The sequence below is a fragment of the Phyllobates terribilis genome, unplaced genomic scaffold, assembly GCF_046119375.1.
Source record: "Phyllobates terribilis strain yellow unplaced genomic scaffold, ASM4611937v1 Scaffold_2__4_contigs__length_985480577, whole genome shotgun sequence".
Lineage (NCBI taxonomy): Eukaryota > Metazoa > Chordata > Amphibia > Anura > Dendrobatidae > Phyllobates > Phyllobates terribilis.
The window spans coordinates 368,533,849-368,558,201 of record NW_027362762.1 but is presented as its reverse complement, the minus strand read 5'-3'; the positions used below and the strand labels follow the sequence as shown (position 1 = coordinate 368,558,201).

General features: G+C 37.6%; 1 protein-coding gene across 11 annotated transcripts in view; it reads right to left on the bottom strand.

Moving 5' to 3' along the window:
- DMD (dystrophin) overlaps positions 1-24,353 on the bottom strand; it is a 3,940,859-nt gene that overhangs the window by 2,195,407 nt on the left and 1,721,099 nt on the right. For all 11 annotated transcript variants that reach the window (XM_073664716.1, XM_073664719.1, XM_073664714.1 and 8 more), the window contains 3 exons: positions 22,247-22,488; positions 8,721-8,901; positions 1,492-1,637 (listed from right to left, as the gene is read on the bottom strand). In XM_073664716.1, coding sequence (XP_073520817.1) covers positions 1,492-1,637; positions 8,721-8,901; positions 22,247-22,488 — 569 coding nt within the window. The remainder of the gene's footprint in view (positions 1-1,491; positions 1,638-8,720; positions 8,902-22,246; positions 22,489-24,353) is intronic.

Genomic DNA, 24,353 nt, shown 5'->3' with positions numbered 1-24,353 from the left:
TTGGTTCCAACCACCGTGTCTTTGTGCGACGCAGAAAAGGTGAACGGATGGACTCTGCAAGCCTGGTTCCCACCGTGAAGCATGGAGGAGGAGGTGTGATGGTGTGGGGGTGCTTTGCTGGTGATACTTTTGGGGATTTATTTAAAATTGAAGGCATACTGAACCAGCATGGCTACCACAGCATCTTGCAACAGCATGCTATTCCATCCGGTTTGCGTTTTGTTCGACCATCAATTATTTTTCAACAGGACAATGACCTCAAACACACCTCCAGGCTGTGTAAGGGCTATTTGAACAAGAAGGAGAATGATGGGATGCTATGCCGGATGACCTGGCCTCCACAGTCACAAGACCTGAACCCAATCGAGAAGGTTTGGGCTGAGCTGGACCGCAGAATGAAGGCAAAAGGGCCAACAAGTGCTAAGCATCTCTGGGAACTCCTTCAAGATTGTTGGAAGACCATTTCCGGTGACTACCTCTTGTAGCTCATCAAGAAAATTCCAAGAGTGTGCAAAGCAGTCATTAAAGCAAAAGGTGGCTACACGGAAGAACCTAGAATATAAGACATATTTTCAGTTGTTTCACACTTTTTTGTTAAGTATATAATTCCACATGTGTTAATTCATAGTTTTGATGCCTTCAGTGTGAAAGTTTAATTTTCATAGTCATGAAAATACATAAAAATCTTTAAATGAGAAGGGGTGTCCAAACTTTTGGTCTCTACTGTATATTACAAAGATAAACAGGTGGAGACTAGATCATCCAATCAGTATAATTGCACTGAATATTTAAGTTCAAAACCATGCTCAACAATTTGGACCTCCAATTTATTTCTACAACAGACTCAAATTTTGTGTCAAAGATGTAAGTTAGATAAAAAGAATGTATCTATAGTTTATGTTGAATATAAATGCAAGTATTTACATCTATTCAGCTACCAGAGTGTTCGTGATGTTGGGCAATGGTGTTAGTGGCAGAACTTGGTTCATAGTTGGGGTTAAAATTTATTCCAAACATAATCAGAATGGGCCAGGACTTTTGTGTGCTATTTTTTAAATGCTTCTATTAGTGCAAGGGAGCATTGCATTTGCCAACCTGCTACCATGGAAGCACAACATTTATTTTGAAAATCCTCTCATCCTGGAACATTCAAACTTCAAATCATTGGAATGAAGGAGCTAAAAGCCAATAAAATCAGCCCCATGACAGTTGGCTTAGGTAGCATTTGCATATAATTTATTGAACCCTGTTCTAGAGAACGTTTCCCCTGCATTTAGCTCCCAAGATACATGCAGCACTTCAACTTTAAATTAGATTTTTATATATTTTGTGCACATTTTAGCAGTGGTTAAGATGACATGCTTAAACCCCTAAGCTAATATTTTTTGTTCATGTAGTTTTATCATGGTGCTGTTAGCAAGAGCTCTATAAAACAAAGGTGAAAGCAAATGACATAAGCATCGAGTTTGACTAGACAGCTGACATACAAACCTTTAGCTCCCTGAGTCTGTGTTCCATGATTTCACATTCAGTAACAGTGACCTGAGGTATAGCGAGTTTGGTTTCAGACTGCTGGATCCACAGAAGAATAGTGCTCATTTTCTCCTTGTAATGTGTTGGAGGTAAACTATCTAAAACTGATTTAAAAAAACAAGGACATTTTATTTGAAAAAACAATGCATAAAATGCATTCAATTCAGTTGAAAAGCTATACTTTTAAATTGGTGCATGAAAAAATGAATAAAACATAAATGAGATATATATGATATACACACATGTATACATATATATACATATATATAAATATATAAATATATATATATAGAGATATATATATATATATCTATAAAGGGCTCCATAGATGTGTGCCTTCTAGGTCCTTTTCCCAAGCACTTTATATTCAGTTATAAACAGGTAAATATTACTAAGGATGATCTCCAAATATCTGAGTATTATTCATGTAGAAGAGATACAGTATATATTTATTATTTTTTTCTAGGTTTCTCCACAACTAACATTTATATCCTTTTCACAAGAAGTTAAAAATGTATTATCTCAGAGGAACCCCATTATCATTAGAGCAGGTGATACAAGTCCTCCATTCTTTTTTACTTTGTGGTTTTAGTGAGTGGAACTTTTAATGCATCGGCAACCGAGCACATGCAGTGGTGCTCTACTTAATGTCTAGGGCACGGACAGAGAGCTGAGTGGAGTACTTGTCTGTTTTTCTCAACCCCATAGACATTTAATTAAATGGAAGAGTGCATTCTTGACCACTACTTTATCAAGTCTCCTCCTCCCTGCGGTTATGCAGTGAGAAGAAACAGACCATGTTCTAGTGATCAGTGGGGATCCTAGTGATGTAGTCCATAGTGATTAGACATTAGTCTTGTATCATGTGAAAACATGATAATTGGCTATGGTGGAGAGATCCCTTTAAATAATTATAGTTTGGTGGTTTAAAAAATAAGTTATACAATATATTACCCATATTGAGGAAGATAGATATTGGTAACAAAATCAAGTTAATAAGATAATAATCCCATCAAGGTATAGAAAACTTATATAACCATATAGGTTATAAAGACATACAAAAAAATCAGTGCAGCACTGTTGTCTTGCAGCACTGGGATCTTGGGTTCAAATCCCACCAACAGCAAAATCTGGAAGAAAATTGTATGTTCTTCTATTGTTTGCATGGGTTTACTTCCAAAGTCATATTTATAGGTAATTAAAGAAGCACGCCCATCAAAATGTTTATCTTCTTAATATATTGCAATAGTTATATTATACAGCACTGTGTACTAACAATTGGTCATTTTGCCCTTCTACCCAATTAATTCTTCTTTCTTCCAGTAGGTCCATGACATCATGCTATTAAAAACAGACTAGACTAATCCTTCTAAGCTCTATTTAAAAACACAATATCTCTTTTCCTGCGTGGGTCATCATTAGAACTTCAATTCTACTCAGTGCAAAGTCCCAGACGTGGAAGATTGGTAGCAGCCAGGTCAGGAGTTGAAGAGGGGGGTGACTCATGCTGGAAAAAGAGATTTCTTGTTTCTACAAAGAGCTTAGAAGGATTCAGCTAGTCAGTTCTTAAGTTTTCTGATATGTTAGATCTAATGGAAAATAGAAGAATTATCTGGGCAGAAAGGCAAAATGAGCAATTGTGAGTACGCAGTGCTATATAATATTATGGTTGAAATATATTAAGAGGATAAAAACTTCAGTGGGAGTGCTTCTTTAAGATCATGAACTCCATCAGCGATGATTATGTCTGCAAAGCGCTGTGAAAATTACACGAGAAATATAAATACATAAATTGCAAATAGTCAAGTTATAGCTGAGAGTGTAAGCATAAATCTAAAATGACATATCAACTGCATAATATATTGTTACATTGTAAAAGAAAAAGAGGTAGGGTTAGGAAAACAAGTTTTGGAATATATACATAGATATATATATATAGAGAGAGAGAGAGAAAGCTAATGCACCCATGACTGCCATATTTTTGATAGGCGGAGTGAGACATTTTCTCAGCTGAAGATTTCCTATAGTCTATATATCTGTTGAGTTTTATTTATCTATTCTCTAATATAGGTTGGTTCAGGTTGTAACCAATGAGTCGGGATAAATACTTTAGCTGAAGCTGATAGGACAGTTAATAGATTATATTTAGATGATTTATAAGAAGCAGGTGGTAAACAGCCTTCTTTGACTATTAGGGAATTGCTCCTGAACTGAGAACAATTGCCATCAGGAAGCAGCTTATTTTATATAACCAATAAAGTTGAAGGAATATTCCCATTTCCAAGTTCCTATCCCATCATGTAGTAAGTGTAATAATAACAATATTAGCGAATACCTCCAATAGTGAATGTAGTATAGTTCTTCTGATTCACTATGTCGCTTACCTCATGTGCAGGGAATTGCATTAATGTAGTTATCCATGGTTATGACCACGCACATAGTGACAGTTGTTAGTTTTTGTAACTTTGGATCTCTAAGCTACTGCAATGCCCTGGACATGGTAAGAGACATAGCTAGTCAGAAAAACCATGCTAAATTTCTAATTGGAGGTATTTGCTAAGAATAATATTATTACACTTACTCCATATTGGGATAGGATCTTGAAGATGGAAACACCCCTTTAAGTAGACTAGTTTCATTGTAAATGCACAAGAGACTTTTTTTTCCTTAATATGAAATGTTCATCAAAACAACATTTGAGCAGAACAACAACCCGATTCCTTTATGTTATCAATCAAGATAACATCTATGTGGAGCTACATTTAAAAGGGTTGTTCTATACAGACATGACCTGTCCATATACTCCAATAGAACGCTATGTAAAAAAAAATTCTGTAATTGCAGATAAAATAAGTGGCCAGATACAGTTTTTCCTGTTCTCTTGGGTTAGAAACCTTGGATCTGTTGTGTTAACGTGGCATTGATAAACTCTTCAAAGTGGATCTCTATTGCACTTTGTCTAAAATATTGCAAGCTCAGCAATTTTTATTTACAAAGACTTTGTGGGTCTTCCATAAAAATGCTACTATATTTTTGCTGAAAAATTAATGAATAAGTTTTTTGAAAAATGTTTAATATAATTAAGAACCCTGGTAGAATTATAATGTTCTTTTGTGTAATGTCTAAAACTTTGCTTAACTCATATTTGATGAAAATATTATATAACTGCCTCAAACAGGAGAGTTTTAGTAGAAAGAGTTCGCTCTGGAGATGCACGTGTCACTGCATATATGTATAGGAATAGTGCCATAATATAAAGGGAGACAATACAAGAAAAAGATAATTACTAATTAAATAATCATGAAAATGTGGCATTAACGCTAATTAAATTGAGCCATCACACTTTTGAACAATGTTAAATTGCTGCTTTTGTCTGCGGTTACAGAATGGAAAGATGGTTTGGCAAAGCTTTTGCATATCAAACCTGCTTTCCTATAAAATCGCCTTTCATTAGGAATTCTTTTTTTCTCATTTAAATGCATTTTAAAGCATATTTTAAAGTATGACTTTTTTCTGCCTGAAACATTAAGAAACATTTTTTTTGCATTAAACCTTTAGGAATAAAATGTACAAGATTCATCTCCCAACTACAGGTGCATCTCACTAAATTAGAATATCATCAAAAAGTTAATTTAATTCAGTTCTTCAATACAAAAAGGGAAACTCATATATTATATAGAGTCATTACAAACAGAATGATCTATTTCAAGTGTTTATTTCTGTTAATGTTGATGATTATGGCTTACAGCCAATGAAAACATAAAAGTCATTATCTCAGTAATTTAAAATAATTAACAAAAAACACCTGGAAAGGCTTCCTAAGCATTTTAAAAGGTCCTTTAGTCTGTTTCAGTAGGCTCCACAATCATGGGGAAGACTGCTGACTTGATTGTTGTCCAGAAGGCAGTCATTGACACACTCCACAAGGTCCCAGAGTTCCAATTTTCATTTGGAAATCAATGTCCCAGAGTCTGTAGGAAGAGAGGAGAGGCACACAATCCAAGCTGCTTGAGGTCTAGTGTGAAGTTTCCACAGTGATGGTTTGGGGAGCCATGTCATCTGCTGGTGTAGGTCCACTGTGTTTTATCAAGACCAAAGTCAGCACAGCCGTCTACCAGGAAATTTTAAAGCACTTCATGCTTCCCTCTGCCAACAAGCTTTTTGGAGATGGAAATTTCATTCTCCAGCAGGACTTGGCACCTGTCCACTCTGCCAAAAGTTCCAATACCTGGTTTAAAAACAACAGTATCACTGTGCTTGATTGGCCAGCAAACTCGCCAGACCTTAACCTCATAGACAATCTATGGATATTGTCAAGAGGAAGATGAGAGACACCAGACCCAACAATGCAGACGAGCTGAAGGCTGCTATCAAAGCAGCCTGGGCTTCCATAGCACCTCTGCAGTGCCACAGGCTGATCGCCTCCATGCCACCCTGAATTGATGCAGTAATTGAAGCAAAAGGAGCCCCGACCAAGTATTGAGTGCATTTACTGAATATACATTTCAGTAGGCCAACATTTCGGATTTTAAAAACATTTTTCAAGCTGTTGTTATAAAGTATTCTAATTTACTGAGATAATGACTTTCGTGTATTTATTGATAGTGTTGGGCAAATTTGTTCGGCATCTCAAACTCGTGTTCGTGTTCGGGGTTCCGGCTTGTTCGCGCCAAAAAATCAGCTCCGCCCAAGAACATCCTTGATTTGCCACATTGTCACGTAGATCAGTTAGGATTACCATAATTTTTAATATTAGCAAAATGCCACAATAATGAGAGAGAGAGAATGTTTTAAGGTATTTTTATTATTTACTGCAAAGTCAAAAGTTTACATACACAAAGATTGCTATGCCTTCTAACAATTCTGGACGGCCCATATGATGATGTCATATGTTTGGAAGCAACATCTGAGTTAATTAGAGACACACCCATGGATGTATTTTAATGCACACCTGAAACACACTACTTCTTTGTGTAGTTTCATGGGAAAGTGTGAAGAAATTAGCCAAGATTTCAGGAAGAGAATTGTGGACTTGCATAAGTCTGGCTCATCCTTGTGTACAATTTCAAGATACCTGAAGGTGCCTCGTTCATCAACAATTAAATGCAAGCACAAACAAGATGGGAATGTCCAGCCATCATACCGCTCAGGAAGGAGACGGGTTCTGTGTCCCACAGATGAATGTGCTTTGGTCCGACATGTGCATGTCAACCCAAGGACAAAAGCAAAAGACCTTGTGGAGATGATGGCGGAAGCTGGTAAGATTGTGTCAATAACCACAGCAAAACGAGTACTGTATCAATATGGGGTGAAAGGCAACTCTGCTAGGAAGAAGCCATTACTCCAAAAGAAAAAAAAAAGCCAGATTAATGTTTGCAAATGCACACAGGAACAAAGATTTACATTTTTGGAGACATGTCCTGTGATCTGATGAAACTAAAATTTAACTTTTTGGTCAACTATTGTGAGAAGCTTGTGGATGGATATCCCAAACGTTTGACTCAATTACTTGCTCAATTACTTACTTGTAGTAAGTAATGAAAATGCCTTAAACATTCTGTCTCTCTCATTATTCTGGCATTTGGCAAATATTAAAAATGATGGTAATCCTAATTGATGTAAAACAGGAAAGGTTTATTCTGATTTCAGGTCAGATATTGAGAAAAACGTGTATGTGTGTCTTTTTGTATAGTGTATGTAAACTTCTGGTTTCAACTGTATTTGTATTTTTTATGTAAATATTTTTAATGGGGGAAAAGAAGAGTCAATTGAATTTTTATGCTTTTTTATTTCCTTTTCATATTTTTTAAAGCATTTTTTTTACTTGTCACTGTTTTTGTTAGACTCCTTATGGGATTTGAAGCTTTAATCGTCTGAGCACTTGTGCTAATACACCGAAGCCACAGCATTGTAGCATATAGTGAAAATCACGGTCTCCTTTGAAGCCCGGCCACAGGCAGAGTGTGAGAGGAGATCTGTAATGACCCTCTGCTGTCATAGCAACCCATCGGCGACCCATGATCACATCTCGGGTGCACCGATGGGCGCATGGAATGATGCTCCGCCATGGAGATGTGTGTTAAATTTCACTGTGAGAGTTTGTCAGCAGTATTTAAAAGGTTAACAATTGCAGGCTCTCTTCCCCTCCACGCACAATTGTTAGCAGCTGCTCCTGGCTATCACACACAGCCATCATCTGTCCCTTGAGCCCATTCCATACACCTGCTTCCGACTTGTACTGTATATGTATTGCTGATGTCGTGAAGGGGTAAAAAATATTATTTCAATTTAGGATAAGATATACTGTAGGTAGAGATGGGTAAAAAGAATTTCTCTAAAGTGTTCCAGCATCAACTTCACCATTCCACCCTTGTGATACTTCTTGCAATTACTAGGCCCCTGTGATATCACATGAAGTCTAGTCACTAGACCTTAAGTGATGTCATCACAGGCGTCACACTATATATGAATACCAGACGAGGAAGTTTACACTGCTCTGGCAGCAGTGGAGTGCCAATCTGAACGCTGGAACATTGTAATATAAATCTTTTTGGCCACCTCTAGATATAATACATCATTTTTTTTATTTAAACCAACCACAAATTATCTTGGAATTACCCGTCAGATTGTATAACTCATAGCTTAATAATAAAAATAAAGTTATATTACAATACTTTATGTAATTATATCATTACTATATAGTATATCAATACTATATAGTACTACAGTCAGTATAGAATTGATTAATGGTTGTTTTACATGTAAATTTACCCATGCGTTTTCTAACTTTCTGTATTTTAATTTTTGTTTGCATAACTATGCAGTAAAAATGAAGAAGGGTGTAACCATTGTGTAATTTTTAAAATTCATCTCATAGCTTTTTTAGTTGCATTTAGTAACCCTCTGGAGCTTAGAGAGATAGGAAAATACCAACTCTAAATGCCAAACATCTTCTAATTCCAATTTCCTAAATAAAATCCGGCTCTTTGCTAAATTATTAAATGCAGAAGCATAAATAAATAATAAAACAACACACGTTCTAAATGTTATTGCACAACCGCATTAAAATTAACAAAATGTTTGGACTGTTATCGTTAGTATATAATTTAACGGTGATGTATCACAATACACAAGGCGGATCGATCAATTTAAAATCGTAGTGGGCAACACTTTTTAATAGCACTTACTGTTCTGAAGCTGTTTTTCTCTAGATTGCAAGTTGGAAAGAACTTGATTATAGTGGTTGAGAAAGGCTGCTACATCTGCATCCAGAAACATTGGCCCTTGTTCCTTTTCTTTCAGTTGTTTTCCCTGAACTTGCAAGGATTCAATTGTAGGCTTAAGAGCTGACAGACGGCCAACTTCATCCTGTTTCCCAAATGACAAAAGAAAAAAATCACAACCGCATTCATAGCAATATAATAAAGAAGTATTGAGAACATGTCACCTTAAACATGCAGTTTATTCTGCCAGCAGAATCTTATAGAGCAGTAGAAACTAAAAATAGTGATATATTGGTTTGTGGGAATAGATTCGGTACAAGGCCTTCTTCACATGTCTGTGTTCAAACACGTAAGTGAAAAACCGGAACTGGTGCCATCAGTCTTTTCCATCAGGGTGTCATCCGCGTGTCATGCATATGTTCAGAAATAATTAATGCATAGCAGCATAGGTTATAATGGGTACATGTAGCATCCATGATAAAAACAGATGCTACACGTACTGGAAACATGGACATTGAAGAAGGTCTAACTTGTAGTTATTGAAATTCCTGTTCAGGTTGTCAATCAATGATTTGGACTTGGACTTTTAAGATCAGATTGAGTTGGGATTTTAATTAATAAAAATACAAATGAGACTTAATCTTCTCCCACAAACCCATACATCACTTTGTTCAGCAACTTCTGATGATCAAGCTACAAGGGGGAATAGTCTTAACTCTTTACAGCACATGCTGTTTTTAAGGACATAATTGCCATAATTGTCTTTCAGGGTTATAGGTTGTTGGTGGTTTTCTTATTGCTTTTATCACTGAATTGTTAGGATGTCATTATGCACTTTGGTTCTGTCCTTGTGTTCTATCTTGGTGATATTACACAAGAGTTTGTAATTAATGACTTTACGGCAGTCCAAAATGCGCCAAGTGTGCAACAATTTGTCTGCTTCTGTTGTGCTCACCAAAATTAACCACTTCGCACCAGAGCCTGTTTTTGCCTTCGTGACCGGGCCAATTTTTTCAATTCTGACCACTGTCACTTTATGAAGCAATTACTCTGGAATGCTTCAATGGATCCCCCTGATTCTGAGACTGTTTTTTCGAGACATATTGTACTTCATGATAGTGGTAAAATTTCTTTGATATCACATGCGTTTATTTGTGAAAAAATCGGAAATTTGGCAAATATTTTGAAAATTTTGCAATTTTCAAACTTTGAATTTTCATGCCCTTAAATCAGAGAGATATGTCACACAAAATACTTAATAAATAACATTTCCCACATGTCTAATTTACATGAGCACAAATTTGGAACCAAAATTTTTTTTTGTTAGGGAGCTATAAGGGTTAAAAGTTGACCAGCGATTTCTCATTTTTCCAACAAAATTTACAAAAACATTTTTTTAGGGGCCACATCATATTTGAAGTCACTTTGAGGGGTCTTTATGACAGAAAATACCCAAAGTGACACCGTTCTAAAAACTGCACCCCTCAAGGTGCTCAAAACCACATTGAAAAACTTTATTAACCCTTCAGGTGCTTCACAGAAATTTTTGGAATGTGGAAGAAAAAAATTAACATTTAACTTTTTTCACAAAAATGTTACTTTAGACCCAATTTTTTTTATTTTCACAGGGGTAACAGGAAAAAATGGACCCCAAAATAATTTGTGCAATTTCTCTTGAGCGTGCTGATACCCCATATGTGAGGGAAAACCACTGTTTGGGCGCACGGCAGGGCTCGGAAAGGAAGGAGCGCCATTAGACTTTTTGAATGTAAAATTTGTCTGAATAATTAGCAGACACCATGTTGCGTTTGGAGAGCTCCTGATGTGACTAAACAGTGGAAACCCCCCACAAGTGACACCATTTTGGAAACTAGACCCCTTAGGGAACATATCTAGATGTGTGGTGAGCACCTTGAACACCAAGGTGCTTCACAGAAGTTTATAATATTGTGCTGTAAAAATAAAATTTTCCCATTTTTCCCACAAAAACGTATTTCATCCCTTAATTTCCCATTATCATAATGGTAATAGGATAAATTGCACCATGAAATTTGTTGTGCAATTTCTCCTGAACACGACGATACCCCATATGTGGGGGAAAACCACTGTTTTGGCGCACGGCAGGGCTCGGAAAGGAAGGAGCGCCATTAGACTTTTTGAATGTAAAATTTGTCTGAATAATTAGCAGACACCATGTTGCGTTTGGAGAGCTCCTGATGTGACTAAACAGTGGAAACCCCCCACAAGTGACACCATTTTGGAAACTAGACCCCTTAGGGAACATATCTAGATGTGTGGTGAGCACCTTGAACCCCAAGGTGCTTCACAGAAGTTTATAATATTGAGCTGTAAAAATAAAATTTTCACATTTTTCCCACAAAAACGTATTTCATCCCTTAATTTCCCATTATCATAATGGTAATAGGATAAATTGCACCATGAAATTTGTTGTGCAATTTCTCCTGAACACGCCGATACCCGATATGTGGGGGAAAACCACTGTTTGGGCGCACGGCAGGGTTTGGAAGGGAAGGAGCGCCATTTGACTTTTTGAATGTAAAATTTGTCTGAATAATTAGCAGACGTCATGTTGCGTTTGGAGAGCCCCTGATGTTCCTAAACAGTGGAAACCCCCCACAAGAGACACCATTTTGGAAACTAGACCCCTTAGGGAACTTATCTAGATGTGTGGTGAGCACCTTGAACCCCAATGTGCTTCACAGAAGTTTATAGTAATCAGCTGTAAAAATAAAATTTTCACATTTTTCCCGCAAAAACGTTTTTCATCCCTTAATTTTGCATTATCATAAGGGTAATAGGATAAATTGCAACTTGAAATTCGTTGTGCAATTTCTCCTGAACACGCCGATACCCCATATGTGGAGGCAAACCACTGTTTGGGCGCACGGCAGGGCTCGGAAGGGAAGGAGCGCCATTTGACTTTTTGAATGTAAAATTTGTTTGAATAATTAGCGGACGCCATGTTGCATTTGGGGAGCCCCTGATGTGCCTAAACAGTGGAAACCCCCCACAAGTGACACCATTTTGGAAACTAGACCCCTTAGGGAACTTATCTAGATGTGTGGTGAGCACCTTGAACCCCAAGGTGCTTCACAGAAGTTTATAATAATCAGCTGTAAAAATAAAATTTTCACATTTTTCCAGCAAAAACGTTTTTCATCCCTTAATTCTGCATTATCATAATGGTAATAGGATAAATTGCACCATGAAATTTGTTGTGCAATTTCTCCTGAACACGCTGATACCCAATATGTGGAGGCAAACCACTGTTTGGGCGCACGGCAGGGCTCGGAATGGAAGGAGCACCATTTGACTTTTTGAATGTAAAATTTGTTTGAATAATTAGCCGACGCCATGTTGCATTTGGGGAGCCCTGATGTGCCTAAACAGTGGAAACCCCCCACAAGTGACACTATTTTGGAAACTAGACCCCTTAGGGAACTTATCTATATATGTGGTGAGCACCTTGCACCCCCAGCTGCTTCACAGAAGTTTATAATATTGAGCCATAAAAATAAATTTTTCACATTTTTCCCACAAAAAATGTTTTCCTTTCCCTAATTTTGTACTATCATAAGGGTAATAGGATAAATTGCACCATGAAATTTGTTGTTCAATTTCTCCTGAACACGACGATACCCCATATGTGGGGGAAAACCACTGTTTTGGCGCACGGCAGGGCTCGGAAAGGAAGGAGCGCCATTAGACTTTTTGAATGTAAAATTTGTCTGAATAATTAACAGACACCATGTTGCGTTTGGAGAGCTCCTGATGTGACTAAATAGTTGAAACCCCCCACAAGTGACACCATTTTGGAAACTAGACCCCTTAGGGAACATATCTAGATGTGTGGTTAGCACCTTGAACCCCAAGGTGCTTCACAGAAGTTTATAATATTGAGCTATAAAAATAAAATTTTCACATTTTTCCCACAAAAACGTATTTCATCCCTTAATTTCCCATTATCATAATGGTAATAGGATAAATTGCACCATGAAATTTGTTGTGAAATTTCTCCTGAACATGCCGAAACCCCATATGTGGGGGAAAACCACTGTTTGGGCGCACGGCAGGGCTCGGAAGGGAAGGAGCGCCATTTGACTTTTTGAATGTAAAATTTGTTTGAATAATTAGCGGACGCCATGTTGCATTTGGGGAGCCCCTGATGTGCCTAAACAGTGGAAACCCCCCACAAGTGACATCATTTTGAAAACTAGACCCCTTAGGGAACTTATCTAGATATGTGGTGAGCACCTTGCACCCCCAGCTGCTTCACAGAAGTTTATAATATTGAGCCATAAAAATAAAATTTTCACATTTTTCCCACAAAAAAATGTTTTCCTTTCCCTAATTTTGTACTATCATAAGGGTAATAGGATAAATTGCACCATGAAATTTGTTGAGCAATTTCTCCTGAACACGCCGATACCCCATATGTGGAGGCAAACCACTGTTTGGGCGCACGGCAGGGCTTGGAAGGGAAGGAGCGCCATTTGACTTTTTGAATGTAAAATTTGTTTGAATAATTAGCGGACGCCAAGTTGCATTTGTGGAGCCCCAGATGTGCCTAAACAGTGGAAACCCCCCACAAGTGACACCATTTTGGAAACTAGACCCCTTAGGGAACTTATCTAGATATGTGGTGAGCACCTTGCACCCCCAGCTGCTTCACAGAAGTTTATAATATTGAGCCATAAAAATAAAATTTTCACATTTTTCCCACAAAAAATGTTTTCCTTTCCCTAATTTTGTACTATCATAAGGGTAACAGGATAAATTGCACCATGAAGTTTGTTGTTCAATTTCTCCTGAACACGCCGATACCCCATATGTGGGGGAAAACCACTGCTTTGGTGTACGGCAGGATTCGGAAGAGAAAGGAGCGCTATGTTGGCTGGGATAGGCAGCTGACACCATGTCACATTTGAAGAGTCACTGACATGCCGAAACAGCAGAAACCCCCACAAGTGACCCCATTTTGTAAACTACACCTCTCAAGGAATTCATCTAGGGAAGTAGTGAGTATTTTTTAATTTTTAAATTTATACCATTGGGCAGTGAAAAAAGCATAATTATATTTTTACCACAAAAAATGTTTTACCCACAGATTTTACATTTTCACACAGGGCAATGGGTAAAAATGGTGCCGAAATGTGTCACACAATTTCTTCTAAAAGTGGCAATACCCCATATGTGGCTGTATCGTACCGCTCAGCCATATGGCGAGATCTGGGGGGGACGGAGTGCTATTTGACAATTGGAGAACAAATTATTGTAGAATAGGCATTTGGATTTGGGAGCACAAAATTTTTGAATTTCTTTTGGGGGGCAAGGGCCATTTCGCTTTTCCAGAGCCTTTCTGCTACCAGTAACTTGGAAGTCCCTTATATTTTTAACAGATGACGGACCTGAGTGGGGACTAGCTTTTTTGAGGACTGAGTTGAAGCTTTTATTGGGAACATTTTACGTAACATTTATCCGGCGCTCTAGGCTGAGCACTTACATCGGGGTTTCCATCTAAATTTCCAAGTGATGTAATTCAGATGAAACCCCTGCGGCATCCATTCACTGTAATGAGGCAGCAGAGTTACTCTGTACTCCGTCTGGCCTCTGTTTAGCGGTGTCCTTTTTTTCAGAAGTGCACAAAACTGTGGCCAACCGCACTTTTATGCACGCCTAAAACAAATGACACCGTGGGATCACAGGCCAGACGGCATCCACAGTGGCCTATATCTGCCTCATTACAGGGAATCTTCCGTCATGGGTTCCGGCTGAATCACATATTTCAGAGATTTACATGGAAACTCTGGCGTAAGTGCTCAGCGCAGAGCGCAGGATAAATGTGTGCCGAGCCATACTGCGATCTTTGGGAGACATAATAAACAAATCAGTAGCAGGTGAAGAATTGGTTTTATTTATTTTTTACGCCGTTCCTAGTGTGATATAACTGATTAGATTACTTTATTCTTCGGGTTGGTGCGATTACAGAGATACCAGATTTATATCGGGTTTTTATGACTGACAGCTGTCACACACTAAGAGACGCTTTTTTTTTGCAAAATCTAGTTTTTGCATCGCCATATTTTGAGAGCTATAATTTTTCCATATTTCGGCCGACAGAGTCATGTGATGGCTTGTTTTTTGCGGGACGAGTTGACATTTTTATTGGTACCATTTGTGGGTACGTGATATTTTTTGATCGCCTTCTATTCCGTTTTTTGGGAGGTAAAATTAACAAAAACCAACAATTCAGGAATTGTTTTTTGAGGTTTTTTTTTATGCCGTTCTGCGTGTGGTAAAAGTGATCAGGCAGCGTTATTCTTCAGGTCAGTACGTTTACAGCGATACTACACTTACTGTATATTTTTTAATGTTTTGGCGCTTTTACACAATAAAAAAATTTTATAGAAAAAATATTTTTTTTGCATTGCTTTATTCTGAGAGGTATAACTTTTTTATTTTTTGGCTGATGGAGCTGTATAGCGGCTTAATTTTTGTGGAACAAGATGATGTTTTCAGCGGTACCATTTCTATTTCCATTTTGCTTTTTGATCGCATTTTTTTCCACTTTTTGTTTGGCGATATGAGGAAAAAGCATAGTTTTTTGCTCCGTTTTTTATTTATTTTTATTACGGTGTACACATAAGGAGTTAATTAGTGTGACAGTTTTATAGCTCGGGTTGTTTCAGATGCGGCAATACCAAATATGTGTACTTTTTTTATTTTTGCATAAATATATGGATTTATCGGTTTAATATTTTATTTATTTATTTTTATTTATTTTGTATTTTTTTTTGAACAGTTTCAAAACATTTTTTTTTACTTTTTTTTACATTTTTACTTAGTCCCTGTATGGGACATTAATTTTTATTTTTCTGATCCCTGATCTCATGTAATGTAGTAGACATGTATTAAATTATATGAGATCTTCACTGACTGTTTCACAGTCTCCTGTCTGGCTTCAGCTACAGGCTGAAGCCAGACAGGAAGGACACCATATATGGCTGAGCTGGAGGCGGTCATGTGACCTCCAGCTGCCATAGCAATGCCAGGTCCTGAAAGCAATCAAGGGGTCATCGGAGAGGTAAGTGGACGACCCCCTCTCCTCCTGCTGTCTTCTATATGCCGCGATCACTATAGATCGCGGCATATAGAAGACAGCAAAGGTTTAACATCACTGGGACCTGATCTAATCTGGTCCCGATGATGTTCCCTGTCAGAGCTAACGCTCTGCACCGCTCTCACAGCGCTTGCAGGACCCTAGGGGTCCTGAGCACTGCGAGACCACCCACCGTTTTTAAACGTCCACGCTGCACAGAGCCCAGGCAGCGCGGACGTTTATCTACAGTGGGCGGTCGGGAAGCGGTTAAAATGTGGATGTATTCTTCAAGTTTTCATCAAATCTTTTAAGCTGCCGGGAAATGCAGCCCTAGCTCATGTACCTCTTTAACTCTGGCAAACGTCAACCTAAGATTGGGATATACAGTGCCTTGAAAAGGTACTCATATCCCGTGATCTTTTCAACATTTTTTCACATTACACCCACAAACAAATGTATTTTATTGGGATTTTATGTTTTCTAGCTATTTTAAAAAAATAAATCTGAAAATTGACTTGAATTTGTATTCAGCCCCCCTGAGTTAATACTTTGAAGGACCACCTTTCGCTGGAATTGTGACACCCAGAGTGCAGGGGACCCAATACATCGGGCATGGGTCGGATCCTTCTTGCTGTCACATGGGGGGGTTGGTGGTGGCTGTGCTTGGTGCCTGGTGCTTGAGTGCACTGTAAATAAGGCACACAGCTATGGGCAGGCAGGGGTTAGCGCTGCTTTTATACTGTCCCCTCACTAGTTGTGATGGTGGTGCAGAGGGAGACAGGAGAGTCAGGTAGCAGATGAACTTTAAAACAGATGAAACTTTTACTTGTAACACAGCAAAAAAGGATCATAGATGGTATAATATAACATGTGCAGATGACAAAGTTTCTCATACGGGCATTAAGCGACAGATGCAGGAAACGGCACATATGATATGTAAACAGAGCCTATCTTGTTATCCAAGCTGACAGAGTGATAGAGTCTTCTTCTATCCCACTGGAGTGGCATTTCCCAGCAGACTCCTATTCCTATATCCCCACTTCCTCTAACCTTCATGATGTCATAGAATTCCTATGTTCTGATCTCCATTATGAGGGACCATCCTACAGACTTGTACTCCTCCTGTGTCCACAGTGTAGTAATCTGGTAGGCTAAAGGTGCTGCGTAGACAAGGGAATTCCATCTGCCTTTTGGGTGCTAGTCCTTGGCTACCCTACAAGCGTCTTCAGGTCAGTCCATCTCTATGCCCACTGGAATGGGAGTTATTAATCTCTCATGTTTCCTGACTTGTTCACTGGCTGGTCTCCAACTATCATCTGAGGAGCTCACTGAAACTCTGACTAGAATAACGGTTACAGCAGTAAGCTGTTCCTCCTTGTAATTGTCAGGGTCCCAGTTCAAGTAAAGAGCACGGAACTCCTGCTAAAAGGCCATGGCTTTCAGTAACTCCTTTTTAAAAGTCGATTACTGCCGTATTGAGCTTCCTGTGAAGCCCGCCTCTTCAAACATGCAGCAACCTCTCTGACATATTCTTCTTAGCAAAGAGTGAAACGGCCCTGAGGTGGCAGATGCTGGAAGATGAAACGGGTGCTCTGGGATCATTTGTGCTCTGACTTGCCATGCTGTCTGTGACATACTGCTGCTAGACTGTGTGGCTCAGTTCAATGGGGGCTCCGCCACCTTCTTGGGCACTGGGCTTGATGTTTTCACAGTGGTGCCAGCATGTGGGCCAGGATGAATATCTTCTCCGGTGACAGCTAATGTTGGAAGGGCGGATGGCTCCCCTGGATGAAGCAACATTGCAGCAGGCATTGCTGCGGACACTGCGGCCCCCGGGGGTAAGATGGCGGCTGCGGTGCTCCGATAGAAGCAGGCTTCTGAAGATAGCACTGGTATGCTAAACTTCCCTGTTCCTACTAAAGAAAAGCATCCACAAAGCATTATGCTGCCACCACAATGTTTGATGATGGGTATCATGTCTTCAGAGTGATGCACAGTGTTAGGTTTACACCACACATGACATTTTGCATTTAGCCCCAATTTTGCATTTAGCCCCAAAAGTTCTACTTTTGTTTTATCTGACCAGAGCACCTTCTTCATGCTAGCTGTATCCCTACATGGCATGTGGAAGAAAATGATCTAATCATTGATTGATTTTTTTCTTTTGTCCAGCTTTGCTGCTGATTTCTAGTCCACTAAGAATGAAAAAAAATCTGCAATTGTATAATCAAATGCAGCAGGACAGATGCAAGCTACACTGTATAATTTATCAATCACACTGAATCTGTCACTGCTGCTTGCATCTCTCCTATGTCTCTCTCCCCTTATGATTTGAATCTCTTCATTATTCACAGGTTACTACACTCATCTTTTCCTGTTCAGCAGTTATAAGACACATTACTATCGAAGTTTTTGTCCAATGTTTTAGCCACTATTGTTAAGATGTGCACTTTCATGTCCTCTCAGTATTTTAAATCACCCTAAATAAAAATATAATACACCTTCTTTGATTGGATATGCTAATATAATGTGATATGATTGCTGCTAGATATTATGGGCAAGCTTGTGTGGTCGCACCTGATGTCATGTCAGCCTTTTGTGGTGGGCAATTTTTGGGGATTGGCACCAATCACAAATTGGACAAATTCACCAGGACCAGAGAACTTCATGAAATTCTACTTCAATTCAATTTACATTGATTCAAATTTCTAGTTGATGTAACTACGTTTAGGCCCTCAAACAACTAAAAGTATTTTAGGAGTTATACCTTTATTAGCTACCTAGAAAAATTGCATTTGCAAGCTATCATAGCACAGACACTCCTTCATCAGGCAGGTTTGCAAATGAATCACTGAGGCAAGAGCACAACATTTAAGAGATGTTACAACAGGACATTTGTGCATGTGGTGGATTGGTTGATGCCTACTAAAGATAAACCAAGGTTATAAAATTAAGGCTTTGTTACAAATGCAGAGGTGGTAAGAGAGATAGCTTAGGAGTTTGCTTATCGGGAGCCAGTCTAGAACCATAAATCCTGGTGTTAGATTGAGAACTATTGTCAAAGACTTGAATATTCTTATCAACTTAAATTCCCATATTTTTGTATTTCTGTCATCCTTAAAATGATCTTTCAGTATTAAGACTTCTAAATCCATAATACTATGTTCAGGTCCAGAAAAATGTTTTTCCCCAGGCGTGCCCAGTTTAAGTCTCATAGTATGCCTCTGTAGATTCATCCTTGTTTGTATAGGTACATACAGAAACCTCCAGTACACTGTATCATGTGCACAACATTGGAGGATATACATGAAAAGAAATCCATGATCTTATAGCCTTGATTTCTGTTGGGTATGTGGACTGCGTTAACTGGTAATATGTGGATGCAAGTCCTGCATTTTTTACTATTACAGGAGAATGTGCACTTCTCTGATGGGGATGAGAGGAAGCTTCTGACAAGATATTTCTTACATTAGGGGGCTGTTTGTAGGAGAAAAGTCATAGATTTCTTTCAGTCTATGGTCTTTGTGGAATATATGTTTAAGATCAGCACCAACTTTCCTTTAGATGCTCATGTAGGGGTTGTCAGTGGCCATAAGAGGCACCCTGTTGTTATCTTCCCTCTGTTTGTAGAGGCTGCTTCTTGGGATCCTTGTGGCTCTGTGGATATCTTCATCTATATCCAGTGGATGGTATCCTTGTTGTAGGAATGTATTCCTCAGTAATAGCAGGTGTAGTTTTCTATCTTCACTTTTAGAACAGAACCGAATGTACCTCAAAGCTTGACTATAGATGATGGATTTTTTTGTGTGTCTTGGATGGAAGGTGCTCCATCTAAGATATGCCGAACGTCCTGTGGTGGGTTTATGGTAAATTGATGTTTGTATGGTATTGTCTTTGATGTATATGGCCATGTTCAGTAAATGTATTTCAGATTTTGAGAATTTGAGGGTGAACTTGATGGTTGGGTGGAACTTGTTGAAGTTATTGTGGAAGGTAAGCAAGTCATTGTTTAAACCTGTCCAGATTATTAGTAGATCATCAATGTTATGGGGGAATGCTAGAGGTTTAATTACACAGGATGATACAAACTCCTCCTCTAGTTTAGTCATAAACAGGTTAGCATATTGTGGTGACAGATTGCTTCCCATGGAGCTGCCCATACACTACAGGTAGCAGAATATTAATCTTATATGTCCAAATAGCCAAATACAAATGCTAGACACTTATACATGTACTATACCCAAGATCCCTATTAGCCACAATGAGGGTTGAGTGAATAAAGAGAGTCTAGCGCAATAAAAAATACATAGTTTATTAATGTAAATGATAGAATACAAGAAATAACAATAAAAATAAGCAACAAAGGGGAACCTCCAGACAAGGGGAGGAAACCTTTTCTTAAGGTTCCCCTTTGTTGCCTTATTTTTATTGTTGCTTTTTGTATTTTATCATTTGTATTATTAAACTATGTATTTTATATTGAGCTAGAGTCTCTTTAATCACTCAGCCTCATTGTGGCTAAAAGGGATCTTGGGTATAGTAGGTAGCACAATATATTTTTTTACTGTACTCATTTCTAGTTGTGATCTTTTGCAATGATATCAGTCTTGTCTGTGTGTAATCTTATATTTGTCATATGTTGATAATTTTACATAAATATTTGCAATTTTGTGACTGCTTCGCAGTTAGTATGCCATAGTTCTGACCTTCAAGAGGATGGCTAAAGTTGAAAATAAGTCTGTTTATTTCAGAAGCTGTAAAGTATTTTGCAATTCTAGATGCTTTAGAAAAAGTAAAAAGTGATTGCAAAAGTGGACTTGTTTTTGTCTGTCCACTTAAAATATTTTCATTGCCCATAAACCCAATAATTACCTCCATATGTATTTTATATAACTTAAATAACTTATGCACATTATCATGACAACAAAATGGTAAAAATATATCCCTATTCCTAAGATCTTTTTCTCAAGCAGTTGATGACTAATATAGTTGTGTGTCAAGCATTTTACAAGCATAGCAGCGATTTCAGAGATATACACCAATAGACTTGCTGCCAAAGTTATCCTACCAATAAGTTTCTACGACTGGATCTGTGCCACTGATCATGAAGTTCATGAAAGTGCTATAATTTAAAGTTTATTCCAAACTGTAAAACCGTCTACAGATATGTCATAAGACTGATCTCTGGAGCCATTATTTTGTCCATTTCCAGGATATATGACTAACGCTACCAGCCTTTATTCTTCAGCCTTCTTTGCCGTACAATGAAATGTGTCTGTCTTTGACACAACAAGCAAGAATAAGCTGTAGTGTAGCATTTATGCAAGATATGGCACATTTAAGGATGTCTGAATTAATCTTTATCTTCTATAAACAACTTATAACAATGGTGACAGTTTTGCATAATTAATAATGGTGATAAATTCCTTCATCAAATAAAGAACTAACTAAAATTATCTCACTTAGAAATTGTTAAAAAATCCACTATATAGTCCTTTTATTGATCTCATGTCTGCTGCACAGAGGTTTTCATGTACTGGTTTAAGCTCAATCCACATTGCATTTTTCCCATACAGTTGGCAGTATACAGCTGAAACAAAAAATAAATTGTATAGTTGTAAACTGCACAGTATAAATAAACCTCTATGGATGATTCTCTTTTGCAGTGTGCATAGTGCTGAATGAGCTCAAGCTTTTTGACCTGGTTAGTCACTTGATTGCCAGGTACCCACATGTATGGCAGATTTGCATGCTCTGAGCAGACTTAGATTAGCTCTGCAGTAACTAAGATCACAACAGGAGGGCTGTTTTTGTTCATGAGCCCATAAAGTTTGTGGCGCATGCGCAGAACCCGGCTGAACCTGGGAAACCTGGAAGCCTTGGGTCTAATAACCAAGGCCTGGGGATTTTACAGCTGCTGATGCCAGCCCAAAGATGCAACAAGGACCGGATGGGTGGTGGTGAGGAGCAGAGGGGCGAAAAGGTGTTCTTAAGTTAAGGGACATTAAACAATAATAAGGGACATTAAATTCATGGAAAATAACTCCTCTGAAAATTGAATTTCCAGGGAAAAACATGTGAACAGGAAAATTAGAATTTTGCCTGATCCGCTCATCTCTAGTTACAGCCAAACAATAACATGGTCTCATATATTTTTATTACATTCTGGTCAGAAAACTTGAGAAAACTTCATAAGTACGGGTAATCACTACATTTGCTCTTGTAAATATGGGCAACAAACAGATATTGTGACTATGTGAGAAACTATGATTGTTGTAAAGAACACATAGTGTCGTTTGTAAATTTTCCAAAATGTATGCAAAATAATGAGAAAAAGGAGAAATAAATACCTATATATAATATCACTCACCTTGCATTTTTGTAACTGTGTTCTGACTGTTTCTGCCTCAGAGGCTGTTATAGTTTGTGCTTTTAGCCAGTTTTCAGCTGTAATTGCTGTCTGTTCCAATTGTTGTAACTGGGAGTAAAAGGCAATAATGCTATTTTGATATTCCAGCCAAGAAAGTCTCTCGCTCAGTAACTGACAGAAGTCTGTCCACCGGCTGTTCAGATGTTGAGAAGACTGTTTGATGCTGTCTGCATTAAGGCCATCTAAAAATAAAGCATACATAACATCATTACAAACAATTTTCAGAAATCTTCATAGTTCTTTAAGGATAAGAGAACATGGATAGGTTTGTAGTTAGCTAACACTTTTTTCCATAAGAAAGTATGGTGTTTAGGAGTATGAAGTGAAGTTGCAATGAGGGCTAAACATGTAATTTGTACCATACATGCTGCAGGTCAACTCCAGATTGAATATCTATCTATCTATCTATCTATCTATCTATCTATCTATCTATCTATCTATCTATCTGTCTATCTATCTATCTATCTATCTATCTATCTATCTATCTGTCTATCTATCTATCTATCTGTTATCTTTCTCTCTATCTGTTATCTATCTGTCTATCTATCTATTATATGCTGTATCTATCTATCTATCTATCTGTCTATCTATCTATCTATCTATCTGTTATCTTTCTCTCTATCTGTTATCTATCTATCTGTCTATCTATCTATTATATACTGTATCTATCTATCTATCTATCTATCTATCTATCTATCTGTTATCTATCTGTTATCTACCTATCTATCTATCTATCTATCTATCTATCTATCTATCTATCTGTTATATACTGTATCTATCTGTCTATCTATCTGTCTATCTATCTATCTATCTATCTATTAATCTATCTATATGGAAATGTATCTATCTATCTATTGATCTATCTTTGCTTCTCATGCATTCAGCTCCTAGATTTTTCCTGTATATCCTTCATAATATGGAGCTCCCTCCCTAAAGCCTTCAAAGAAAATCTGAAAATCTGTCTCATTACTAATGCCTGCAACCTTCAATTATGTTGCTGCCACCTTACTGTCACTTTACAAATCCCTAACCTGTCTCTGTCCCCAAATTTCACAGAGGGAAGGGTTCTCTCTCCCTCTGTATCAATCTGTCATGGTAAATTCAAGTTGATTGAATTTGCTTTATATTTGATTTTAAGTATGTAAACCCCACTGTGTATTCCCATTAATTCTTAGTCGGCAGCTGATAATTTTCATAAATGTACCAATTAATATTTTTTGCCAAACTATTTTGTCACTGTTTGTAGTCAGTCTGTGTAATTTTTTTTACATGAACTGAGCATACACAGTCTGCACTTGGCATCATCATAAGACTTTTCCTTTTTTAACTTTCACAATAATTCCCAGGTGTTGTCCCTTTTGCTATGTGTTTTCATATCAGGTAAGTTTTTCCAATTGTTAAATAATCACTAATTTAACCATTCTGTAGAATCTAATTAAACAGTTTGGCCAATGCAAGATACATTATTATTATTATTATCATGTATTTGTAACAGGTATTTTGATGACAAAACATTTTGTAATATTATTTCTACGTTCTATTTTCAATGCAATTTTGTAAACTTTAGCTGGAAACAGTTGGCATACCATTCAGGTGTGAAAGCCTGAAGCCTACCAAGGCACATCAAACAGTAAGTGGATAGACAAACAATGATAATCCAATTACATTATGCATTCACTGTCGTAGAAATACTGAATTGATATTTGATAAACATGTTGTTCGCAATGGAAATGGGTCATTACATAAAGTGCATCCATTCATTATACAGTCTTGTGTACTCTGTATATAATTGCAAAAAATATTAGAAGTAAGTATTCCTTAATCATACCTTTCTTGCAAGTATATTAGAACTGGTACTTTAACAGGAAAACCTTTCAAGAATACTTATCATTAACTAGTGTAAGTAGAGACAGAATAGTCCAATTTGTATGCCACTATTTAGACAATGATGCAATTAATAATATCTAAGAAGGAAACATAACTGCAAAAAATGTTTCAAAAATAAACTGTATACCATGCCCAGGAATGTTCATTCATAATATCCATG